Source organism: Athene noctua, chromosome Z (assembly GCF_965140245.1).
Source record: "Athene noctua chromosome Z, bAthNoc1.hap1.1, whole genome shotgun sequence".
NCBI lineage: Eukaryota > Metazoa > Chordata > Aves > Strigiformes > Strigidae > Athene > Athene noctua.
The window spans coordinates 64,204,951-64,228,344 of record NC_134077.1 but is presented as its reverse complement, the minus strand read 5'-3'; the positions used below and the strand labels follow the sequence as shown (position 1 = coordinate 64,228,344).

General features: G+C 37.9%; 1 protein-coding gene across 1 annotated transcript in view; it reads left to right on the top strand.

Moving 5' to 3' along the window:
* The window catches only part of CNTLN (centlein), a 199,441-nt gene extending 185,242 nt beyond the window's left edge, over window positions 1-14,199 (top strand). The window contains exons 22-24 of the mRNA XM_074931653.1: window positions 4,638-4,823; window positions 5,565-5,642; window positions 13,494-14,199. Of these exons, the coding sequence (XP_074787754.1) occupies window positions 4,638-4,823; window positions 5,565-5,642; window positions 13,494-13,595 (366 nt within the window). The 3' untranslated portion in view covers window positions 13,596-14,199. The remainder of the gene's footprint in view (window positions 1-4,637; window positions 4,824-5,564; window positions 5,643-13,493) is intronic.
* The last annotated feature ends 9,195 nt before the right edge of the window (window positions 14,200-23,394 follow it).

Genomic DNA, 23,394 nt, shown 5'->3' with positions numbered 1-23,394 from the left:
CACAGTAAAGCTTAAAATTTTCCATAACTAATATCAGCCATTGCTTCTGCCATGAGATCTGCAGCAGCACAAGACTGAAATCCAACAATACATAGCTACAGTGCTAGCATCACACTTTGTTTTGTCTTCAGAGCAGTAAGTTCTATTTTACTACAAACAGTAACAACAGAGTGTGTAATATCTACATGGGAATTGCAACAATAATTTTAAGCACTGACTTGGTCACACGAGATTACATGGGGCCATTGATTTTTCTTTCAATTCCAGGATCAGCTACTGTTAGTGCTTTTTGGGATGTAAAGACCATACTAATACAGTGTCTGTTTATCGCCACAGCTCCTTTGAGTGTTTAATTAAATATAAGCTTTTAAATGTAAGACCACCTTTGTCTTTATATGTCTCAAAACTGGCAAAAGATATAGTTCTAAAAAGTGATTGTGTTCTGAGACCAAAATAAAAAACTATTTTCTGAAGAATGAATATTTTTGGTTGAGAAAACAAAGTAAAAAAACTTATAAGGAAGATGTGTTAGAACTGTATGCAACCCAGTAGATGTAATATATACTGTATAACCATATGGAGTTGGTAGATAGCACAGTTGCTACTGATTAAAAAGCACTAAGTCCTTTAAGATCATGTTGTTAGAATTTAAAGCTTTTTTCTTTTTCTAGTCAGACCAGTAGCAATTGCACTAGTCTGACAAGATGTGTTGTAGATTTGTTTTCAGGAATTATTCAGGGATTCCAGTTCTAGTTGGCTGGTAGCGGCTAAGCGTGTCCTACGTGAATAACTCTGACAGTAGTAGCATCTAAGTTTAGAAAATTTTCCCTAGAACTGACACCAAAGAAAAAGAGAAAATATCAAATCCTGTATTACTAATAAAGGCATTGTTATCATACATCAATATAGTACTGAAGTAATATTCTGCATTGATTTCATTGCAGGCAGTTTGTATCACCTATGTGTGCCTATAAATTTAAAAACAAACAATTCTGAAGTACACAGTGGGAAATGTTTTAGTTTAAAATCCTACACTTTGCTCCCGAATGCATTAGACTAATTTCTTAATCAAGGAATGATATTATACTGGCTTCAGTACACTCACTGAGAAAACCTGTGTTGGTTAACTCTTAGGTTATTGTCATTTTCAGTTTGGAAATGGTTCTTCCTCATTCAGTTAAAGACCTGTGTGGCTTTGAACATTTCCATAGTAAAACATGAACTGACATATAAATTAAATTACTAGTAAGTAAACAATTTATCACATGAATACACTAGTACATGATGGATGAGTATATATCAACAGTAAAAGCAAGTTAAAATCATAGGGAGGCTGTCATTTTTTAAGTCACTTATCCAGTGAAAAATATATATCAAAACAGTATTATTTTAACTTAATAATGTGAAGAAGGCAGGTTCAAAAATAGCTGGTCTCTGAGAGTCTGATTTGGAAGTCCATAATGTAGCCTTATTTTTCACATACGGTGTATATTTCACATATGCTTTTGTGTGTTAGAACTGCTTAGGGAAAGAAGGAATTAAAGAGCAAATCCTCTATATGTATGATTTATTCTGATTATATATAACATGTATGTTTGCATATCAAAATCTATTAGTTATAATTTTCTTTTTATTTTTGTTTAAACTTTTTCCTTTTTTTCTTTTTTTTTTTTTTTTTTTTTTTGTAACTGCTGCTTTAGATTCTTCAGGGTCTTTCTGGTACCTTTCTTTTTGGAACTCTGAACTAAAAGACAATCACAGTGGAGTTGTAGTTTCTGGATTCCACTATTGCTATTGCTGTCAACTTGTTTATTCGTCATGAACCTCTTTTAGAGTTTGGCTACACCAATAAAATTTATCCAATAATTATAAGACTATTGTCTGGCAATGTTTTGTATGTTGCCTGAGATGTTCAAGTGAATGATTAACTTTATTATCATGCTTTTTGTTTGCCTGTGCTTGGCTATTTATCAATATTTATAGTCTTTACATGTGGCTTTGCAGTTAATTTCCTTGATATTTTATTCCTTTAATTTACATTTCCTCTTTGCACCAGTACACAAAATGTGCACCTATGTCTGAGAGAGATGTCCTTACTTTTAAAATTTGGGAAGCTGATTCAGTTTGATTGACAAAGTACAGCTGAGCTTTTTTTTCCACTGTCAAATACATCTTCTACATGTTGCAGGAGCACATGTTGGACCATTTCAAATGCTACAAAAACATGTTGTGATTTATCTATAATCTTCTGTCATAGTATGTGCTTTTCTACTTGGGGCTCTCTCCTGTCTTAGTCTATTTCCTTCTGTGAGCTTGGTCCAAGTTGCTCTAGCTCCCTGCCTATAACATTTCAAGTTTTGTCATTGCTCTCAGCTCTGTACTTGCAGACAGCTCTATGTACAAGACATTTTGTTGTAAATGCTGTGGATTGAGGGACCCACACCTGAATCAGAAAATGGGACAAATTTATTTGTACCTCCTCTCCTCAGATTTATGGTAGGGTAATTTTCTTATTAATAACTGTATTTTAGCTAAATACAGAAAAATGTTAAGTTGGAAAGTAGAAAATGAGAATGAGAGGAATTTGTTGTGCTTCCTTTGAAATATATCAGCAAATGCTCTCTAATCAGTATTTTGAATACACTAGAGACTGTAGAGTACTTTACCCCAAATGCTAATAAACAGGCTTCATAATTCTGCAGTCAGTTTCTGTGACATGAAGGCTTTCTGCAGAAAAAGAATTTTCAAGAGTTAATCAAATACTGGTGAGAGATAGTTTAATAAGATGAGTCCCACATACAGTGATCGAAAGAAAACCTTATTCTCTCATTTTAAACTCAGCCAAGGTGTCTGTGTTGACAATCACAGTTCTGCTTGAGTCATGGAAGTTGAATACGCTAGGAGGATCTTCTGACAATGAGTTACTGCTCTTGTGTCTCAGCCAATAATTTTGAAATAAAATTGTCTTGTTCTGCCTTTGACAAAATGTTTTTGTCATAGTGACATAAATATTGAAACAAAATAACTGCAGTTATACAACTGATGAATAATACTAATTCCTAGTGTTATTTCACTGAAACGGAGAACTTTAGGAATAGAGAGGTAGGAATTTGAATCATCAGTTCTTTGTTGTGCAGTTTGGCTCATATTCAGCTGTGGAAGGTATTATTCAAGCTCAGTACTTTTGTGGGATATTGGGGAGCAAAAATGAAAATCAGGTTTGGATTCCATTCAGCTTTCATTCAGGTCAACAAAGTCTTTTCAGCAGGATGCTTCATATTTTTTTTATTTTTTATTCTGTTTTTAAACAAAGGAGAGTGGCCTCACCCCTGCTGTTTTGTTTTGGGTTTTTTTTTCTCTTAACTGCAAGTACAATTTTTTTGTCTAGTCATCTCACTGTTTTTTACTTTTCCTAGATTTTTATACCAGCTTTACTAAATCCTGGTAATCCCTTTTTTTTTTCCACTCCAGATAATGGTTCTCCTTTCCTATAATTTAAATTTTTCAAACAGTTTTAATAGTAGGATTCTGGTTTTGTGGAGTTTTTTTTAAACTGCAAGCATCTTTCTGGCTAAGTGGTGTATACAACATTTCAGAAATGATCATAGAAAAATTCCCCTTTATGTTTTTGTTATTGCCCTTATCAGTCACTAGTATTAGTAGTATTGATAATAGGGTTTAATGACACAGCAGTAGCAGCAGCAGACATCTTATCAAGCTCTGGTTCTTACCTGAAACTAACTAGAAGTCTTTAATAGCAGAAATGAGATCTAAAATTGAGGCATCTCTTGGCACCCCTGCTTCAGACCTTGTCAAAGCCAGGACTGAAGAACAATTGCAGTCGTCGCTGTGTGGCACTTGAGCTTTCTCCTGCTGCCTCAGTTGGTATCTAGCACCCTTGCAAAAAGACTGTCTGGCCTGGCTAGGCCTTCTGTATGGGTCAGCTGCATAGAAAATACAGCCCTTCCTATGCAAGCCTTGAATAAGAATACAGTGAACTTGTATGCTCCAAGGGCATGCTGCTTACCAACAATGGATAACCACTACTGTGATTATTTATTTTACAACTTTATACATGTTTTTAAAATGTATAAATCCCGATATGGTTTATAAATTCTATTGGGAAGATTCAGTAGCCAGGACAGTTTTGAATTACCCTGTCTTGGTGGGAACCAAAATTTCAGGTTTTGAATAAAGAGGTATAGTGGTGATTCTTCATGCAGTGAGGTGTGAATAAGCTTTAGAAAGATCTCTGTTTGAACACGGTAAAGCTTGACACTTATGTTGTTATTTCAAGAACATTTCTGATAGCCTGGATCAGGAAACAATTTTTAATTGATTCTGCAGAAGCTGCATTGTCTTCCTACTGATGGCATGGTGAATATAGTTATTTTGCTAAAAGACATTTTAAAAAAAAATTACTTATATTTAAGAACATTTTCTGTTTTAATGTATTAGTATTTTGTGTTCTAAATACCACTGTATTTAATATTACAGCATGCATCCTATTGGAGCAATAACACAGAACAAAGATAATGCCCATCTGAAGGAGCTTAGTCTAAATGATACTGTTTTTTCCATAGTGTTTGTACTTTAAGAAAAATTGCAATGAAGTATTTTTTGCTTGCATCTTCCAGGCTCTAACCAGAGAGTTACAGCACAGTGTACAAGAGCTAAGAACAAAAATCAAACAGGCAAAAAAAATGGGTGACTTGATGGTGTACAAAAAGGGTCTTTCCCAAGAGTCTGTTCAGTTGGCAGCATCTATCCTTAATGTTTCAACAACTGATCTTCAGGAGATATTAGAATCAGAAGATGATGAGGTAAGTTAATTTAAGTACTCTTCAGTTAAAAGGGGATAGATCAGAAGATACTGTATATTTCTATTCTTGAGGAAAAGGATTTCCAGGTGAAGACTGGAATTTCATTGTGCAGCATCCAGCACAAAAAGAACAGAACAGTTGGATTTAAATAGAAAAGTTGAGTTAGAGACTCATAAGGTGGCAAGACTTTGGGCATACATAAATAAAATATAAATACAGTGTTTTGAGCATGTAGATGTAGAGACATTATTTGAAAATCCTTAGTTTCCTTTTTCATCACACTGTTTGGCAGGGTTATACATTTTAAATAGACTTCTGCATTAATGAAAACAAAATCAGAATGTGTCTTGCTGTGCCAGATTAATTCCGTTGATGCTTCCTTTCTTGAATTGTGATACCTATTAAAGGTATTTCTAGTAGACAGATAGTTTCTGGGAGAATCCATTGCCTCTTTGTTGATTCTATCATACATTTTGCTATGAAGTATTTGATAGTGTTTAATCAAATCACCCTCTATTAAATAGATACAGTAATAGGATTTCTTATCCAGATTTATTTAGGCCTGGTCAAATCATACATGAAAAAGCCTGTACGCTTACTTTAATAAGAGCATCTAGAAGTTGACCACAGTTGGCTGGAACAGTATTCTGGTGATGACTTAGGTTTAGCCTTACTAGAGCTTTATTTTACAGAAGTCATAAAAGGGACTTTTCACATTGGTTAATATTTTTCTGGTTTTAGGAAACAGCAAAGACAAAAATGGAATTTGAAAAAGATAAAGAATGGCTGCAGTATATACAGAAACTTCTTGAAGCAGAGGTACTAAATTTATATCTTCCTTTAATGAATTATAATTTTCTGTTCTGAGTAGCTTAGTGTTTTTAGGTTGTAATTAATCCATTGCCTGTGTAAGTTGTTGCCATTGATGGTCCCAAACTATTCTGTGATAAGGCAATGTAAAATCCTTGTTTTGTAGCATTTCAGTTTTATTTCTCTTAAAATAAGAGTCACTGAAAAACTGAAGAGATGTTAACCAAGGATTTGTGATAGCTAACTTTACAGCTGAAACCAGTGAAACAGTGCTGGAGAGAACCAGCACAGATCTTGGCAAATGTGTTAATTGAATTCTTGAAATGATGTGTAATGCTCGCTAGAGTGAAAAGGATCCATTCTGTCATACCTCTTAGGAAAAAGAGATTTTTATTATGTGCCTTTAAAGTCAGTAGTTGATATGGACACCTGAGGAGTTCATGGGTTTCAGTGACCTTTTACTGTGGACCTGTTTCCAGTCAATTCATGTTTTCCTCATAGCCAGACAGCTGTTTATTATCGTGTCTTCTCGCATTCTCTACAATATTTTCTACTGAGACCTCGAGCAGCTTGTTAGTGGGAAGTAAATATTGATTTGGCATCCTGTCAATGCAGAAAGAATGAAAAAATTTCCACCAGAGGCCCCTCAAACATTTTCCTATCGACATTTTCTGGGCAGAGAGGAAAGCTGCATAGAGGATGACAAGGCTGAGACTAGCAGAAATCCCTGAGGGGTCCATTGAGACTGCTGCTGTGACCTGTGTGATACTTTTTCTTCTCTTTCAAGTCTTTTTTTTAATACACACAGAGTCTGCTGGGATGCTCCCCTCTTGTAAGTGATCAAGGGCAGTTTATTGGCAGGTGAGAGCCCTGCTTTTCTAGCCATAGTCAGCTTTTGTTTGGACATCACTGACAACATACACTGACTCTTGAAACTTTTCCATTTTATTTTAGTTGTCTCCTTTATTCAGATGATAGGTAGCTGATGTCTGAAAAGAAATAGAATTTGATTTACAAATCCAGTGTTTGCAATGCGTATACACTAGCATGGTTCTATTAGTGATGTAGTTCATTTCAGTTAAGAATGTGAATGATTGAAAATATTTTGAAAGCCATTTCAAGGGAATACTCACATTCAGATTTATATATTTTATCATTAATAGCTTTTGTGTCTACATTGTGTCCTATGACCAGATTTTTAAGAAATTACAGTTTTTCCCTCTTTCATTATCAAAACTTACTACCATTAAGACCGCTGCAGTGGAGGAGATGGAAATATCCGTTTTCTTTTACTGGCTTTGTCAGAAATAGCGACATTTTAATTTAACATTTTTATTTAATTAGTGTTACATTGAATTCAGCAGTAAAAGCACAAATATTTCTATTCACTAAATTGCCTTCATTTTAAGAATTTTTTAAAAATCTATAAATTTCAGCATTTTGTCCGTATTATGGACACTAAAATAGGAAACAGATTCATGGAATATGACAAAGAATTATTATTCTTTTTTTTGTTGTCATTCTTTGGTAAACTGTTAAAAATCCTAAGCAGAATTTTATCACTTCTCTTCATCTAATATAGACAGACAGCAAAAAACAGGGCATGGAGAGTGAGGAGGTATGACTACGTAACCGATATATTAGGTTTGCTGATGTTAGCTAAGGATAGAGGAGCTCATTGCTCTTTAGCCATATAAGTGTGTGTACAAGTTAATAGTGGTTTTCAGTGATTTTTGTTCCATCTTACAGCATTCCTCAGGAGGAGCTCTGAGCTTCTTGGCAAACCGACCATCTTTAGAATTGAAAGGGAATTAGTGCTTTTTTGGAGCAGCCAGCTCTGCTTTTCATTTTTGTCTATGCTAACTCACATGGATGAAAATTGCTGAGATTTCTTGGTGTCTATTTGGGAGCAGCTTACGGAAGAGCTCTATGCCCTTTAAAATGCTTAATTCATATTTTGTAGAGAGTTCGGTTGTGGTTTCCTTTAGTAGGCATTGGCAATATTTCTGATCAGAAAACTAAAGTTCATGGTGAGATAAAAGCTTTCTGTCAGGACTTTGCTCATAACAGACTGCTCAGTGTTACAGTTTGGCAAACTGCTTACCTGTTCACATCTTGCACAAAGATGCAGGATTGCACTTGTCTGCTATTCCTGAGAAATTTTGTTCAGTTGAAAATTGCATCAGATCACTTAATATTGCAGTTTGATATAGTGTCTTTTTGTGCCATTGAGCCAGGACTTTGGAACATAATTGCCCAGCAGTATTGATTTAATTGCCTAGGTTTATTTGTGGACTCCTAATTATTGACTGGAGGTAAGTTTAATAGAGAAACCTTTATGAACACTGGGAAACTGCTGCTGTTGCTGTTATACATAATGAACTGCATCATATCCCTTTAGATCATTCTTCAAGCTAATTTTATTCCACTGTGACAGTACGATAACATTTAAAATGTCATAGACATTTTATTTTTATTACTGACATACGCCATTTTACTGCTGCTTTAGAATTTGGGAGGGGGAGAACTGAGGGAAGAGACTAGTTGCTTTTAACTGTCATTTTATATATTCCCCTAAAGTATAATGATAAAGCATAGCACACCTCCATTTTACATTTCATCTGTACCTTTATTTTTCATACTGTTATGTCCTGAAAAACTTGTTCATTTCTGACAGCTTTGCAAGAATGTTAATATTTCAATGATAAATATTTTTGCATTGCTGAGGCTCACTGACAGCAGAGTTTGTGTCCTTATTTTATCAACTACTGTAGAAACACATGGGGAGAAACTGCACCACTGCTAAGCTGCTTAGATTTGATAGAGACAACTCTGCATCATTTAAAAATATAAAAAATATATTTAAAAAATTTCATATAAAAAATCATATAATCAAAAAAAGTACATTCATGTTCTGAATTCTACAGACCTGGTAAAAATAATTTGTTGTTTAAACCTGTCTTGGATGGCCAACAAGTGTTTTTTCAGTTGCCTTTTTTTATTTGTACATTAACACCCAATGACTAGAGTGTTCACACTGAAGTGTAAAAATGAAGCATCTTAATTAACTGCTGTTAGGATAAAATGTAGAAACTTCTCTTGCCTATGAAGAACCTGTATGTAGAGAGGCTTCATAGGAGCGCGTGCAGGTATCTGCTACCTGCATGGGGGTGTCCAAGTCATGTATAGAGACATCGGACTGGTTATGCATTAGTAACTGGACATGGGAGAGAGAAGCTGGGAGAGGTATTGTGTGATAGACCATTGAGGTTTTGGCAGTTCATGGTGTTTGGGAGAGGAAGGAACAAGTACTGTTATCTCAATATGTACGTGGGTTTACAGCTTGCATGGCAAGTGATGAGGCTTCTACCTACTTTCCTCCTCACATCTGAGTGTGTATATCTTATTATTTGAACCTGGCACAGTATAGTAGCACTCTCTTAAAATCATTAAATCATTAAAATTATGATAATCATTTTAAAAACCGTCCAAAACCCATCAACATTTTCTAGCTTTTTTCCCATCATAGGAAACATACTAAACCAAGAGGATGACTTCTTTTCACATAACTTAGGCAAGATTTCTTGTACCAGCCTAAGCTTTCATTCATTATGACTGATTGTAAGGAACAGCATTTCGGAACAATCTGTTAATAATTTTGTGAGTAGAGCATGTTAGCCCAATTCAGATTACTGCCTAAAGTCTCCAAGAACTATTTTTAAAGAAAATACAAATCATCTGCCTAATTTTTCCAAGCATTGAATCAAATGACAGCATTGATTTAGCATGTCCCTTATCGGATAGACTGTAGCACTTGCCTTCCCTCCCTCCTCATGTACTTCTCGGGACACATAAACAAAGCTGCCTAATAAAATCTTTCATCTCATGACCTCATTATGAATCCAAAAATCATATTCCAGTGGTGTAAAATTCCAGAAAAACTCCCTCCCCTCTGTTCTATGGGTACTTTCTAGGTATGCATATAAATCCATTTCTAGAACAGGGTTTGGAACAGTATATTCACTATTCACTGGCAGGGGTTTTCCCAACCCCTTTTTAGGACTTGCACTGGCTTCTAAATACAGATTTCCTCTGGTGTCATCTGGGAATGTGCACTAACAACTATGGTTGTTTCCTTTCAGATTCCTTGGATTGGAACTTGTCTGCTTTGCTTTCATTAGTCTTTCCAGCCTGTGTCTGTCTTCTTCTCTTTGAACAGGTCTCCGCTCATTGCCTGTCCTCTGCTAGCACACACACATATGTATTCACCCATGCACAAACACACCTGCACACACTCACCACTGCCAACCATCACCAGGTGTGCCAGTGCAGTCTGAACCATATCCTGGGCACCATTAACACTGATATCAGACCATCAGAAGGTAACCATTGCAAGAATAAGAGCTCAGTCCCATGCATTGACAATCCATTATGGTATAAATCTGTTTTATCTCACGCACACAAACAAATCACTTGTCCTGGACTGAAAACAAGGGAGAGATTGGCTTGATTACTCCGTATAAGAATACAAACAGGCATACATATATTTATATAATCATGTATATCCAGCCATCACAAAGCAGAATGAACAAAGATCAATAGTGAAGCATTTCTCTGATTTGTTTTGTAAACTTTGGCTTTCAATTTGTAGTGAAATTAGGTGGTTTTGGCCACCTAATTTTCTGAGTTTCTTTAGTTTTATTTCAGGTTATTCTTTGTGATTCACTTAATTTGAGGCATCTCTGCAGTGTATTTAGATAGGATTTGGGGGCAAATGTATTATACTGAGGAGATTCCAAATAAATATAACCACTAATTCCTGTATTCCATAAATTAATTGTTTGATTTTTATGTTAACACATGTTAGACTTTGTGAAGCAGGGGCCAAGTTAGGCTTACTCTGAATGGAGATGCTATGTCTCATGAGAATAAAAACATTGCCTTGCATCTTTGTCTTTTCAGTGGCAGATCAGTGCATGTTTATGCACTTGTGTTGAGTGAGATTCAGTCATATGTAAGGTTGATAAATATTACTAGGGTTTTTTTACAGAAGGGATCTTCAAAAGATGCATACTCAAGGTTCAAATAAATAGGTGAGAGAAATAAAAATAACTATCAGAATTCCTGACTCTTTAGGATCATATTACCTTACAGTTATCTCTACACCAAGGTATCTGATAAGTTGTGTAAGAAATATGCCATTTCATTCATATGGCTTTCTAGTATCAAAGAAGAATTCTGCAATTCTGGTAAAGATAAACAAATAAAAATTTAAAATCTCTGTGTAGTTTGCAGTCTCAAATCTTCTGAATTTATGTAAGTCAGTTAAATACTACTTCTCTTAAAGCATACCGTAATGCAGATAAATTGGTTGTGGCACAGATAACGAGAAAATACTTGAAGGAAGTATCATTGTATGTTAAAACATATAATTAACCGTGGTATAAACAGGCTTTACACTCCTTAGGTGTGCGCTTAGCATTCATTGAACTCCCAAAGCCTTCCCCAAGCATATGGCAGGTTTGGAAGCTGGGATGAATACTTCGGAGTAGAGACATCTTCAACGCTTGTGAAGTTCTGGGGAGAAATGTAGAGGGAAGATTCCCAGGATAGTTACAGAGCCATCAGTAAATGTAAACCTGACAGGCTTCTATTAAAGATGAAGACTGTAGAGATCATCCAGTTCTGGGTGTCTGTATGAAAAGAAAACCAGATAAAAGCATGCAGCACTTCCTCTGAAACCAGTAAATGATGAAAGAATGACATAATGTTCAACTTTCAAATGCTCTTGATTTAAATGAATGATTTAAATGGAAAGAGTTCTTGAAAGATCACTTTGCTATGACATGGAAGCCACAGAGAGTAGTGAGCAGCAAGTAAAATATAGCTAGAATATGAGCCAGAGACATCAATAAGGAACCATTCATCTCGGGCACAACATTAAGGAGGTGAAATGTATCAGAAATGAATGTAGTCAAGCTGGGCAAGAAGAATTAGAGACTGAGGTAATGGTATAGTGTTCTTGTAAAAAACATATTTAGACAATGAGAGAGAGCAATTAGAGTGAACAGGATGCTAGAGTCAGTGTTTTTAAAGCACAGTAGCAAGTAAGTGTCACAGAATTTCAGATAAAATTATGTCTTATATTACTCTGAATAGATTTGTGCTCGGTGAATTGGATCCCTCTATTCCCCAAGAAGTCATCACAATAGCGTACAGGAGAAAGCTGACAGGTGTAGACGACTACTAGAAAATTCTTACTATAGACAGAAGTTATTTATGACAGACGGAGACATGTCTGGCCAACAAGTACCAGCCCTTAAAAACCCACATCCCTGTAGAAAAGGAAAATAATGCATATTATCATCCTTCTTCTGTAACTGCAAAGTGAGAAATGTGTAGGATTGCCTACTTCATGATAGATGCTTGCTATTAATAAGGTTTTCCTTGCTAGCATTTTAGATTTTTTTCCTAACTTGTCAGTAATTATAAATATCAGTATATAGATTCATATCTGTGTATCAGTTCAGACATTACACCTACATTTGTATTTGACGTATTTTTATGTCTGGGGTGGGTTTTTTGTTTGTTTTGGGGTGGGTTTTTTGTTTGTTTGTGTTCTATTTTTTTGTTTCATATATCTAGGAAACAGGTAGTAAGTACTCTGTCTTCTATAAATACCCTACAATTTTCTCTTTAAGATGGAAAACAGAAGTGAAAAAATAAAATCAGAGCAGCCATACTTGAGTGTGGAACTAGAGGGTGGTTCTAGATTTGAAAGTATTGCCTTGAACTACAATTGTGAAAAGCAGAGGAAGCTGGTGATTGGCCTGCTCAACTAACTGCTATATTTTACCTAATTTATTTCTGGTGGCCTTATTAAGGTAAAATTATATCTCCCTCTGGTATAAGCATCATCTGTTACTTTTGGTATGGGACTGACTCCTCAGTCACTGCTAGACTCACCAGGAGTTCAAGAAAGCTGACAGAGCTCTGTGAAGCTGACAGAAACTTCCCAAGGGTGAACAAAAACTGTTCTGTTCTCCTCTGGTGCAGCACCGACCACTCTCTGGGTGGAGCTGCAATGACTCGTGTTTTGTACCACTTCCAAAAGTACTTCCCAGCATACAGTGAATGATGCCCCAGGACTGTGAAAGAAAACCTCCTTCAGTGTTAAAGCAATGACACTGAAAAAATATTCCAAAGCTCGCTCTTTGAAGACATCAGTTGTGCAAATATGTCTTTTGTATTGGATGAGATATAGAAGAGGTTTTCACTTTTCTCTCAAAATATGTAAATATCATTTTTTGGTATTGTGTTTTAGAGGAGCAGATGTTTATGGCATATCCCAATCAATAGAACTGGAACTTTTGGAGTTTTGCTTTGGTTTTTTTTTTTTTATTTACAAGTTTTCACATGTGACTCTAAGCAGTTGCTGCAGCACTGAGAGCTGTACTGGTAGTTCTGTCTCATCCTCCTGAGAGTAGTGAACATACACTACCAATTCTGCATGCCCTAGAGATGACTGTAACCTTTTATTGATCAGCTGATTGAAGATAAATGACAGAGATGCTGGTACTGCAGTTACATCATTAACATGGTCAGTAAAGCATGAATTGTTCAATAAGGCGTTTATCTTTTTTCATTTTACTCTGTTCTTTTATCATTTTTATGATAGAGAGCAAATTTTCAGACACTAAACAGGCAGGTGAACTTTAAAGATCAGATGTACGCATGTGTGGTAGTTGTCAGAACTAAGTGAAGTTTAGTGATTTAAAGATACATAATAAATATGGGTTTTTTTCTGTATGAAGAAAATAAAGTTAAATGATAATTTTTCTTACCCTCTTTGTTTTTCAGTTTCCTTTTGCCTCTTATTTAATGGATGCCATACTGGAAAAATTAAATGAGAAGAAGAAACTTGTAGAAGAGTACAGTTCTCTCGTTAAACATGCTGGTTGATATTGCTAAGACCTATCTTAGCATATTTGTGCTGTTTCCTCGTGTCTCTCCTATTCGCATAAAGAACTGTCAGTGTGCATGTTCAATACATAAGTAGAAACTGTGAAGTAATTAATTGTTTAACAAGAGGATTTAATTACATTCCTGTTTAGAAAGGAGTGTGGTGTTTTCTGAAGATTCCTGAAGACAAAAATTGCTGCATATCTATGCAAAGTTAAAAATTATTTTCCTTTAAGTGCAGACTTTGTAGAGAGAGGATGTTTTTGATATGACCAATATGTGTTTGTATATTTCTGTACTATTCAGAAAGTACAAAAACCAGCTGAGTAACTCTGGGTTATACTATTCAGAACAGTAGAAGTAGGATTTACAAAGGAACTGGGAATATCATTTGGATTTTGAATACCGAATTTCTTTTAGCTTCTTTGTAAATCCTAGCTTTATCATATATGCTACATAAAATTGTATGTTTTCGTTATGTTGAAAAAAATGAGAAAATGAATGATTGTAGATAAAAAGTATTCAATGTAGAGTAATGCTTCCGGGAAAGGCTGTATTTTCTTCTGAGTTGGAGTGCATTGTGTACAATGTATTTAAATATATTTTTTAAATTAGATACAATAAAATTATTTCCAGTGTGGGGCTTTTTCACTAGTAGTCCCCGTTCTTTCTCAGCTGACACCAAGCTGCAAGCCCTCACTTTCCTTGGGAAAATGGTATAGAGTTTTAGTCAGTTGTTTCCACCAAGATTTCTCTGGCAGTACTAACAAATAATTGCTGCTTCTTCACCTCTTTGATCTTAAAAGTTTCTATTCCTCTGGACCAACCCACCTGAAAAAAACAAAAGATCCTGGTTTCTTAATTCATGTGGTAATAACATTTAACTCATATATGGCTCTTCATCTATGGATATCATGGTGTTTTACAACGGATATCATTATTGATATTGGGTGGGGAATTGGAAGCAAGATCTATTTGGCCTAACATCACTCAACAGAAGATGAAACAAAAGTTTTCTGCACGTCAGTCCAAGTGCTTTGTATAGGATGTCACCATGCTTCTTTAGAGTTCACTATTTGGTGTCTCTAAGAAAAGAATGAGGAAGGGAAGGCATCACTGAACATCTGCTCAGTTATACCTGGTAACAACAGGTGCTTGAGAGAATTTTTACGGGAATTACTGAAAATCATGCAAACATACTCCACTTGAAACTGTAAATTAAGATCTGGAACTAGCCCTGTATGAAAAAAGAAACACATCTTGAGGAAATGTTGACCATGGCCTTTTCCAAAGCAAGAAATAAGAGACATCATATGAAAGTATCAGGGGACATAGTCAAAGCAAGCAAAAGGAAGCCCCTCCCATGCAAAGCGAATTGAGTTGTTGAACTATTTGCATCAGGGTTTTATACTGAAGCTAAAAATTTACAATGGCTTCAATGTCAATAAAATTATACCAATAAAAATTATGGAAGATAAATCCATCAAAATACATGAAAATCGTGTTCATGTGATTTTCAGTAATTCCAGAAAAATTTATTTAAAAATAATTTCACCATAATGTCTGTTACTGGGCAGTGGAAAAGAACTTCATGAAGTGTGGTGGAGTCCCCATCCCTGGAGGTGTTTAAGAGTCGGGTTGACATAGCGCTGATGGATACTGTGTATTTGGGAACTGTCAGTGTTAGGTTAATGGTTGGACTGGATGATCTTCAAGGTCCTTTCCAGCCCTGATGATTCTGTGATTCCGTGAAGCCAAAGCTCTGTGAAGATTAGCCCCTTTGTGTTTATTTCCATACTCTGCAAGACCTGCTGGTGCACATCTGATTTTGGTGCTGATCTTAGCACTTGCTGATCTTTTGTCTTAGTGAAAAAGCAGGGAACATAAGCTAATTCACATGCAAATGAAAGAACTTTTTGAGACAGCTACTCAGACTAGTATCTTTTTCTCCTAACTTAAATGTCTTGCTTTACCAGCCCTGCAAATTTCTGTATCTCCTGGGCACCTGAGTAAGGAGAGAGCTTTTTTTCTTGGATAAAGAGCAAACAAGCAGTTAATGCTGCAGATCCAAATGATTATCTATGTCATCTGAAGAGACTGCAAACCAAAATCCTTAAACCCAGGTAGAGCCAGAATTCTCACAATTTTTTCAGGAATGGAAAATACAAATAGTGATATTTATTTGCAGCTGTTTTCCTTGTGTATCATGTCACAAGAGACCCAAAAATGCTTTACAAAGAAAATTAATTCTCCATAATTCCCTCAAGACCTAGACCCTAAGTATGGGATTTATTTTCTCCTTCTTTTGGAAATTATTAGGGTCAATAAGCCTCATAAGCTTACATAGCCAAAACATTGTATTTGGACTCTACCAGTACAAGTACCTCAGTACAGAAAGATCTCTTTCATCTGAGTCTTCTGCAATTGTCTGCCACTTCTCTGATGAGACTTTAACTCCTTCAAGTAAATATTCGCTTGCTAACAAGTGAGCCTGCAGAGCTGCGATCAGCTCTTGTGCTCCATGGAAGAGGCAGATGACAGTTTACTCTGGGAAAGTGAATGAGTCACTGATGGCAGCAGCACAGCATTTGAGCAACAAGCTGGCTATGTGGGGACTGCGCATAACCCTTCCAATGAAGAAAAACTTTTCCATGCTTGGTCCAACAAAAAGCCTTTAGAAAAGATGACTTAAAGGACTCTTGACCTATCTTGCCATTACAGGCCACAAAACAGCTTCATGTAGGGGAATTTCCATCAATTAATTTATTGGCAATTAACAAGCTTTTAATTACTGATTCTGGTATTGAGAAAGCAAACAAACAAGTGTTTAGGGCAATCCCAGACCTGGTCCCACACAGGTCACCTGCAGCTGCCACCAACCCCTGCAAGCTGTACCCAATGCATTCATAAATGGGTGTTCCTCCTGCCTGTGAGTTAATGTGGAAGCCCTACCACTAGACAAACTTTAAGGAAATGTCTCAAGTTTATATCGAGGAAGTACGTGGTTAAGTACTTGATGTAAAGGCGGCGAACAAAATCCCCAAAATTTGCAGTTTCTGCATTATTTAACTACTTTAAGTCTGCATGGCATTGCATTCCCAACCACTGCTTTGGGATTTTGCGTGGGGTGGCAGTCTTTGGCCTGCTCTAGCAGTCCTTGGATGACTGCTCTGGAGACTGGGCTGCTTTCTTTGGTTTTAGGTCTTAATGCTTGCTAATCTAGTAGGAGAGGGAAATTAATGCTTAAAATATAAATCATGGCTGCTATAGTGTTGCTTTTTAAGTTTCTACATTTAGAATTACAAGATATGGTCCATTTCTACCATTCCTGCTGTTCTGTTCAGAGAAGCTCGTGCATGCAAGCCTTGTGAGCCATTAAAAATACAAAATGAATGGTTGCCAGGTCTATTTCCTCCATCCCTCAAGAAGCCTGTTTCTGGCTGGTGCTTTCTCTAACACAGACGTGTGGAGAGAGGCAGAAGAAATCTCTATTTGCTACACCAGCTTGTTCCTTCTGATTCAGAGAGTATCAACTTAAATAATGTATTTTAAGAAATGTTTTTTAATACCCTACCCGCAGCACTAGTATCTTGTTACTCTGGTCCCTCTGAAATACGAAAACACTTTGAAAATACAAACACACAGACTAGGATGTCTCTCCTCGGATTCTGGTGTGTTTGGTATTTCTTCCATGCCATTTATCACATTCTTGGGTCAGTGGTGTGTCCTTTATCTTACAAATCAGTTTCTAGCTCCCAAAAGCATGAAGTGAGGTGAACAAGGCTCAGGTTATGATTTACTGCCTCAGTTGTGCAATGAAAATACTGTATCTAGACTCAGCCTAGAGGCTGGGAGCTTGCTGTGTCCCTTGATGTTCTTTGGGGCACCTTTCTTATGGGAAAGACAGGGCCTGGACTTTGGTGAAATGCTTGAGCTCTGACCTTGAACCTTCAACACCTGCCTACAGACAATGCTGTTAAATGCATTGCTGCAAGTCATAGGTTGCTATAGCAAAGCAGGATAGGTAGCAGTCATGAGTCCAGTCTTTAAAGACCATGAGACACCACTATCTTCTTATGAAATTCAAAGTAAGTAACCTTATCTGTTCCTTTTTGTACATTGTACTGAACAGGGTATTTTGAGTCACCAAGGAAAATGTTTCCAGGGGAAAATAACAGAGAAACATGCAGGTGTTGTCAGATACCAGTTTATCCCTATAAAAGCCTCTGGAGTGACTGGACCAGGATGGGAGAATGGTGATTATAACTTTAGATAAAACCAATGTCTGCTGAATACCTCATTACTCTCCTAAAATTATCAGGCATACTCTGGTAAAAGTTTTCTGTCTTCTTACACTTTAAATGGTGGTAGGTACAGTCTCCTGCATTTTAGAAAGAGATTTTTAGTACAGTTTTTTTAGGGTGAAAACAGAACCTAAGATGAGTAATGAGAAAAGGAGGAGGAAAACCCCTAAAATCTTAAATTAGATTTTATGATTTAAAAAACAAACAAAAAAAATGTAATTACTTCACAGGTGCTCCTGAAATTATAACACTGCTAATCTTTCTGTAAACTTCGCTAAAAAGGTTGCCAAATATCTTTGAAGGTGTTTCTTAATCTTTTGAAAGTATTTTAGAGGTTTTTCCATTCAACATTTCTGATATGATATAAACAAATGAAAACAGAAGTATCAGCATTTTCATTGTAAAAAAATTTTAAAAAATTTCATCTAGTGTGAGATATTTTTGTAAAGAGAATAAAAAGGCTGATATTCCAAAGAAAAATTTTTACTCTCTCACAAATGTTGAATTCTGTCTCTGCAATAAACATATTTGGGTGTACTACTTATTTAATCTTTGCTCCACTAATGGAAGAGGAGAGGGGTTCTCATACAGTCTTTCTTGCTGTAAAAGGATTAAAAATATTATCTTGATTATGTTTTATGAATATTTTAAAAATCCCTTTTCAGTGGAACCGGGATCAGATGTTGCAGGTTACAAATTTAGTGAACTGATTCTGTTTTGGGGAACAGTATCAGCTCGACATTTCCAAGATGATATTGCAACAAAGCTAAACATAAAAGATATAAAAGGCGGTACTGTTCTGAACTAGACCTACGAACATCCAGAAAATCCACTTAATCTGGTTTTCTTTTACTAAGTAGTCGTTCCGTATCCGCGTGCTTCCTAATATGGCCTCTAGATGGCAAACTTTCACAAAAAATGTATCCAGTGCTGGCTCCTGACGGCAGCCGGTGAGAGGTTCCCCAGCCGGGACCTCTGATTCCTGCAAGCTCTGAAATAACTGTCAGATGGACCTGTCATTGATACCTCAACATGTGAAATATATTGGCTATTTTACAGCCATTATGGGCAGTGTCACAAGGGTGAGTCCCCTAAAATATAACAACTTTTGTGTATATGTATACACACACATATATACACACACTGTATGTGTGTACATGCACATGCATATGTGTATACACATATATAAATATGAAAGCTTCAGAGTTGTGCAGAGGTTCAGAGTTGCTTAAATGCTCTAGCCCTTTCAAAAATCTTCACTATGCACTCTGAAATGTCAAAATCAAAGTTAGAGCATCTGTCAGTAGTAACTTCTCACACTATGTTTCTGTAGTGCCATCTGTTTAACCCCCACAAATCTTAATTTACCTTGACAGGAATCAAAGGCATGAGTCTTCCAAAATGTAGATCTCTTATTACAAATGAGATCCATCTGCTTCTGTCCTGAGGATTCTCTGTTAGAGAATCTGTGTTTATCTCCCCATAAGCCTCAGCACTTCCTCATTTCTGAATAATCCAGTTATCTTCTGGGGGAGCAATTTTTAAGGCTAGGTATTTTTTACATGATTGAGACTCTGGCTGACAAAGGTAATTGTGTAAGATGTCCTAATAGTCACAATAAAGAGGAGTTCAGAGAGAAATTGAAAACATTTAAAAGTCTTCACACAGTGTCTCACTCTTTGTATTCCTGGAAAAGAAGAAACTTATTTACACAATTACTTTTTCTCTGTACTGTCTTGAAGTAAGATACATTACATTCAGTAGACTAAAATATTATTCTAGTTCTACAGGTCCTTGAATCTATTTCATTCCATGCTTCAATTTGTTTCATTGTGCACTGTTCACATACATAAAATAAGGGTCTATGTTTGAGATTTACTGGTTTGAGAATTCCAAGTGTATTATTACTTGAAATTTCTTGTGGTATAATGAATGACTGAGTGAGTGGGGAACACCTCCTGATTTCTGCTGTAATCACATATTTAGAAATCAATTCAGTTTTGTTGCTAGCTGTGTTAAGTTTTTGCTGTTATCTTTGGGAATGTAGAGAAACTATGGAGTCAGGAAGATTTGTATTTTAATTCAGGCTGCCATTCCTTCAGCTAGGTTAATTGCCTTTTCTGTTTCACATCTACAGTTGGGAGATGGTCCTGAAGGGTATAGGGGTCCAGAAAAGCTGGACACTCTTTAAGAAGGAAGTGTTAATGGCACAGGAGCAGGCTGTCCCCAGGTGCTGTAAGAGAAGCCAGTGGCAGAGAAGAGCACCCTGGCTGAACAGGGAGCTTTGGCTGCAACTCAGGGAGAAAAGGAGAGTTTACAGCCCTTGGAAGAAGGCGCTAGCCACTCACAATGATTCCAAAGATGCTGTGAGGCTGAGCAGGGTGGAAATCAGGAGGACTAAAGCCCAGCTAGAAATTAATCTGGCTTCAGCAGTCAAAAATAGCAAACAATGTTTCTGTGTATGTCAACAGCAAAAGAAAGACCAGGAAAGCCTCCATCCCCTGCTAGACACAGGAGGAAACATGGAAACAAGTGATGAGGAAAAGACTGAGGTGCTTAATGCCTTCTTCACCTCAGTCTTTAATAACAAGACTAGTTGTACTGAGGGAATCCAGCCTCCTCAGCCAGAAGACAGAGACTGGGAGAACGACCCCCCACAATCCAGGAGGAGACAGTCAGTGACCTGCTGCATCACACAGACACACACCAGTCCATGGGCCCAGACGGGATACACCCGAGGGTGCTGAAGGAGCTGGCTGGGGTGCTCGCCAAGCCGCTTTCCATCATTTACCAGCAGTCCTGGCTGACCAGGGAGGTCCCACAGATTGGGAATTGGCCAATGTGATGCCCATCTATAAGAAGGGTTGGAAGGATGATCCAGGAAATTACAGGCCTGTCAGCTTGACTTCAGTGCCCGGGAAGCTGATGGAGCAGCTCATCCTGAGTACCATCACACAACACATGAGGGACAACCAGATGCTCAGGCCCAGTCAGCATGGGTTTGTGAAAGGCAGGTCCTGCTTGACAAACCTCATCTCCTACAACAGGGTGACCTGCTTGTTGGATGAGGGAAAGGCTGTGGATGTTGTCTACCTTGACTTCAGTAAGGCCTTTGACACCATTTCCCACAGCATTCTCCTGGTGAAACTGGCTGCTCGAGGCTTGGATGGGCACACGCTTTGCTGGTAAAAAACTGTCTGGATGGCCGGGCCCAGAGAGTTGTGGTGAACGGAGTTAAATCCAGTTGGCGGCCGGTCACGAGTGGTGTCCCCCAGGGCTCGGTGTTGGGGCCACTCCTGTTTAACATCTTTATTGATGATCTAGACGAGGGGATCGAGTGCACCCTCAGTCAGTTTGCAGATGACCCCAAGTTGGGTGGGAGTGTTGATGTGCTCGAGGGTAGGGAGGCTCTGCAGAGAGACCTGGACAGGCTGGAGCCATGGGCTGAGGCCAACTGGGGGAGTGTCAATAAGGCCAAATGCCGGGGGCTGCCCTTGGGCCACAACAACCCCCAGCAGCGCTACAGGCTTGGGGAGGAGTGGCTGGAGAGCTGCCAGTCAGAGAGGGACCTGGGGGTGTTGATTGACAGCCGGCTGAACAGGAGCCAGCAGTGTGCCCAGGGGGCCAAGAAGGCCAATGGCATCCTGGCTTGTGTCAGCAATAGCGTGGCCAGCAGGGACAGGGAAGGGATCTGACCCCTGTACTGGCACTGGTGAGGCTGCACCTCGATTCCTGTGTTCAGTTTTGGGCCCCTCACTACAAAAAGGACATTGAATGACTCGAGTGTGTCCAGAGAAGGGCAACGAAGCTGGTGCAGGGTCTGGAGCACAGGTCTTACCAGGAGCGGCTGAGGGGAGACCTCATCGCTCTCTACAGCTCCCTGAAAGGAGGTTGCAGAGAGCTGGGGATGAGCCTCTTTAACCAAGTAATAAGCAATAGGACAAGAGGGAATGGCCTGAAATTGCACCAGGGAAGGTTTAGACGGATATTAGGAAGCATTTCTTTCCAGAAGGGGTTGTTAGGTGTTGGAATGGGCTGCCCAGGGAGGTGGTGGAGTCCCCATCCCTGGAGGTGTTTAAGAGTCGGGTTGACATAGTGCTGAGGGATCTGGTGTAGTTGGGAACTGTCAGTGTTAGGTTAATGGTTGGACTGGATGATCTTCAAGGTCCTTTCCAACCTAGATGATTCTGTGGTTCTGTAATATTTTTAGAGTAAAAATCATTGCATCTTTAATTAATATTGATTTTCTCTACAGTGTACCTTTTACAAATGTAAATGGGAGAATACCATTGACCTCATAGAAAAGCTAAGATGAATGGTTAGTTAAATGCTTATTTATGTAACTTACTATCTCCATTGAATTAATTAAGGATTTCATATAGTGAAGTTGCTGATTCTGCAACTTTTTTTTCAAAATTAGACTTTTAACTTCTGAAAAAATAATACATTAAACATGAAAACTGGTTTTACTGGCAGAATATCATATATATAAGACATTTACTGATGTGGGAGTGCATTGGTGTGTACTCCATACTGCACCTGGCTCAAGACAGGAATTTCTCCTGTTAATTTCCCTTATTTTCATGCATGTTTTCACAACACTAAAAATCAAGTGAGGCTACTGGCTGACACAAGCAAGATATAAGCACATGAGCTAGCCCTGGGAACCTATAATCTGTTTCAGACAGAACAGACCAGCTTAATGCTTTGAAAACCCAAAGGTCTGTGAACTAGGGCTCCAGCCTATTGACGTCCTTGGGCCCTGACATGACATGCTTACTCCAGAAGCAGAGTCTCCTCCAGCACCCAGTTCCAGACATGATGAGATGGCTCCCATAGTGTGTGAGATGTGAGCTGTGAGAGCAGAGTGCTGACAGCCACCAGCTGAGTGACAGGCCTGCAACCATCATGCAAAGTGAAGTGATGACGCATGTCCAGCGTCAGCCCAGGAAAGCTGAAGAACAATTCCGCAGCAAGAGGAGACGGGACTGGAGATAGGCTCTCATACAGTGTAGCTCAGACCAGGACCAGTGCCCGACCCAAGCTCAGATGGGCTCCTGAACTGATGGACTGGGCATGCCAGGTGAAGGTTCCTGGAAGAGCTTCATGGCTCTGACAGCGTTTTGCTCTACTTTTCCTGCAGAGCAGAATTGCTCCTCTTAGCTCTGTTTTAATTCTTTGCTCTTTCTTGGCTCCTGCTGTGCTCCTTCCAAGCCTTCACAGGTAGGATTACATGGCTGTAAAGTTAATGAATGTTCATATGTCATTGATCTTCTTGTTGTCTTCATATATTATTTTAGAAGTAATGCATACTAGATAAGAATGCTTGTGAAATGTGAATCGGAACTACTAGAGCTCATGAAAAATATCTAGTACATCAGTTCAACACTGACTGATGATCAATATCTTTAAAGGCAGCAAAATTAAATGCCATGGTCTCTTCCTCTGTCTGCCACTTCAAATGGAAAAATAAACAGTGATAATTTTTTTAAACG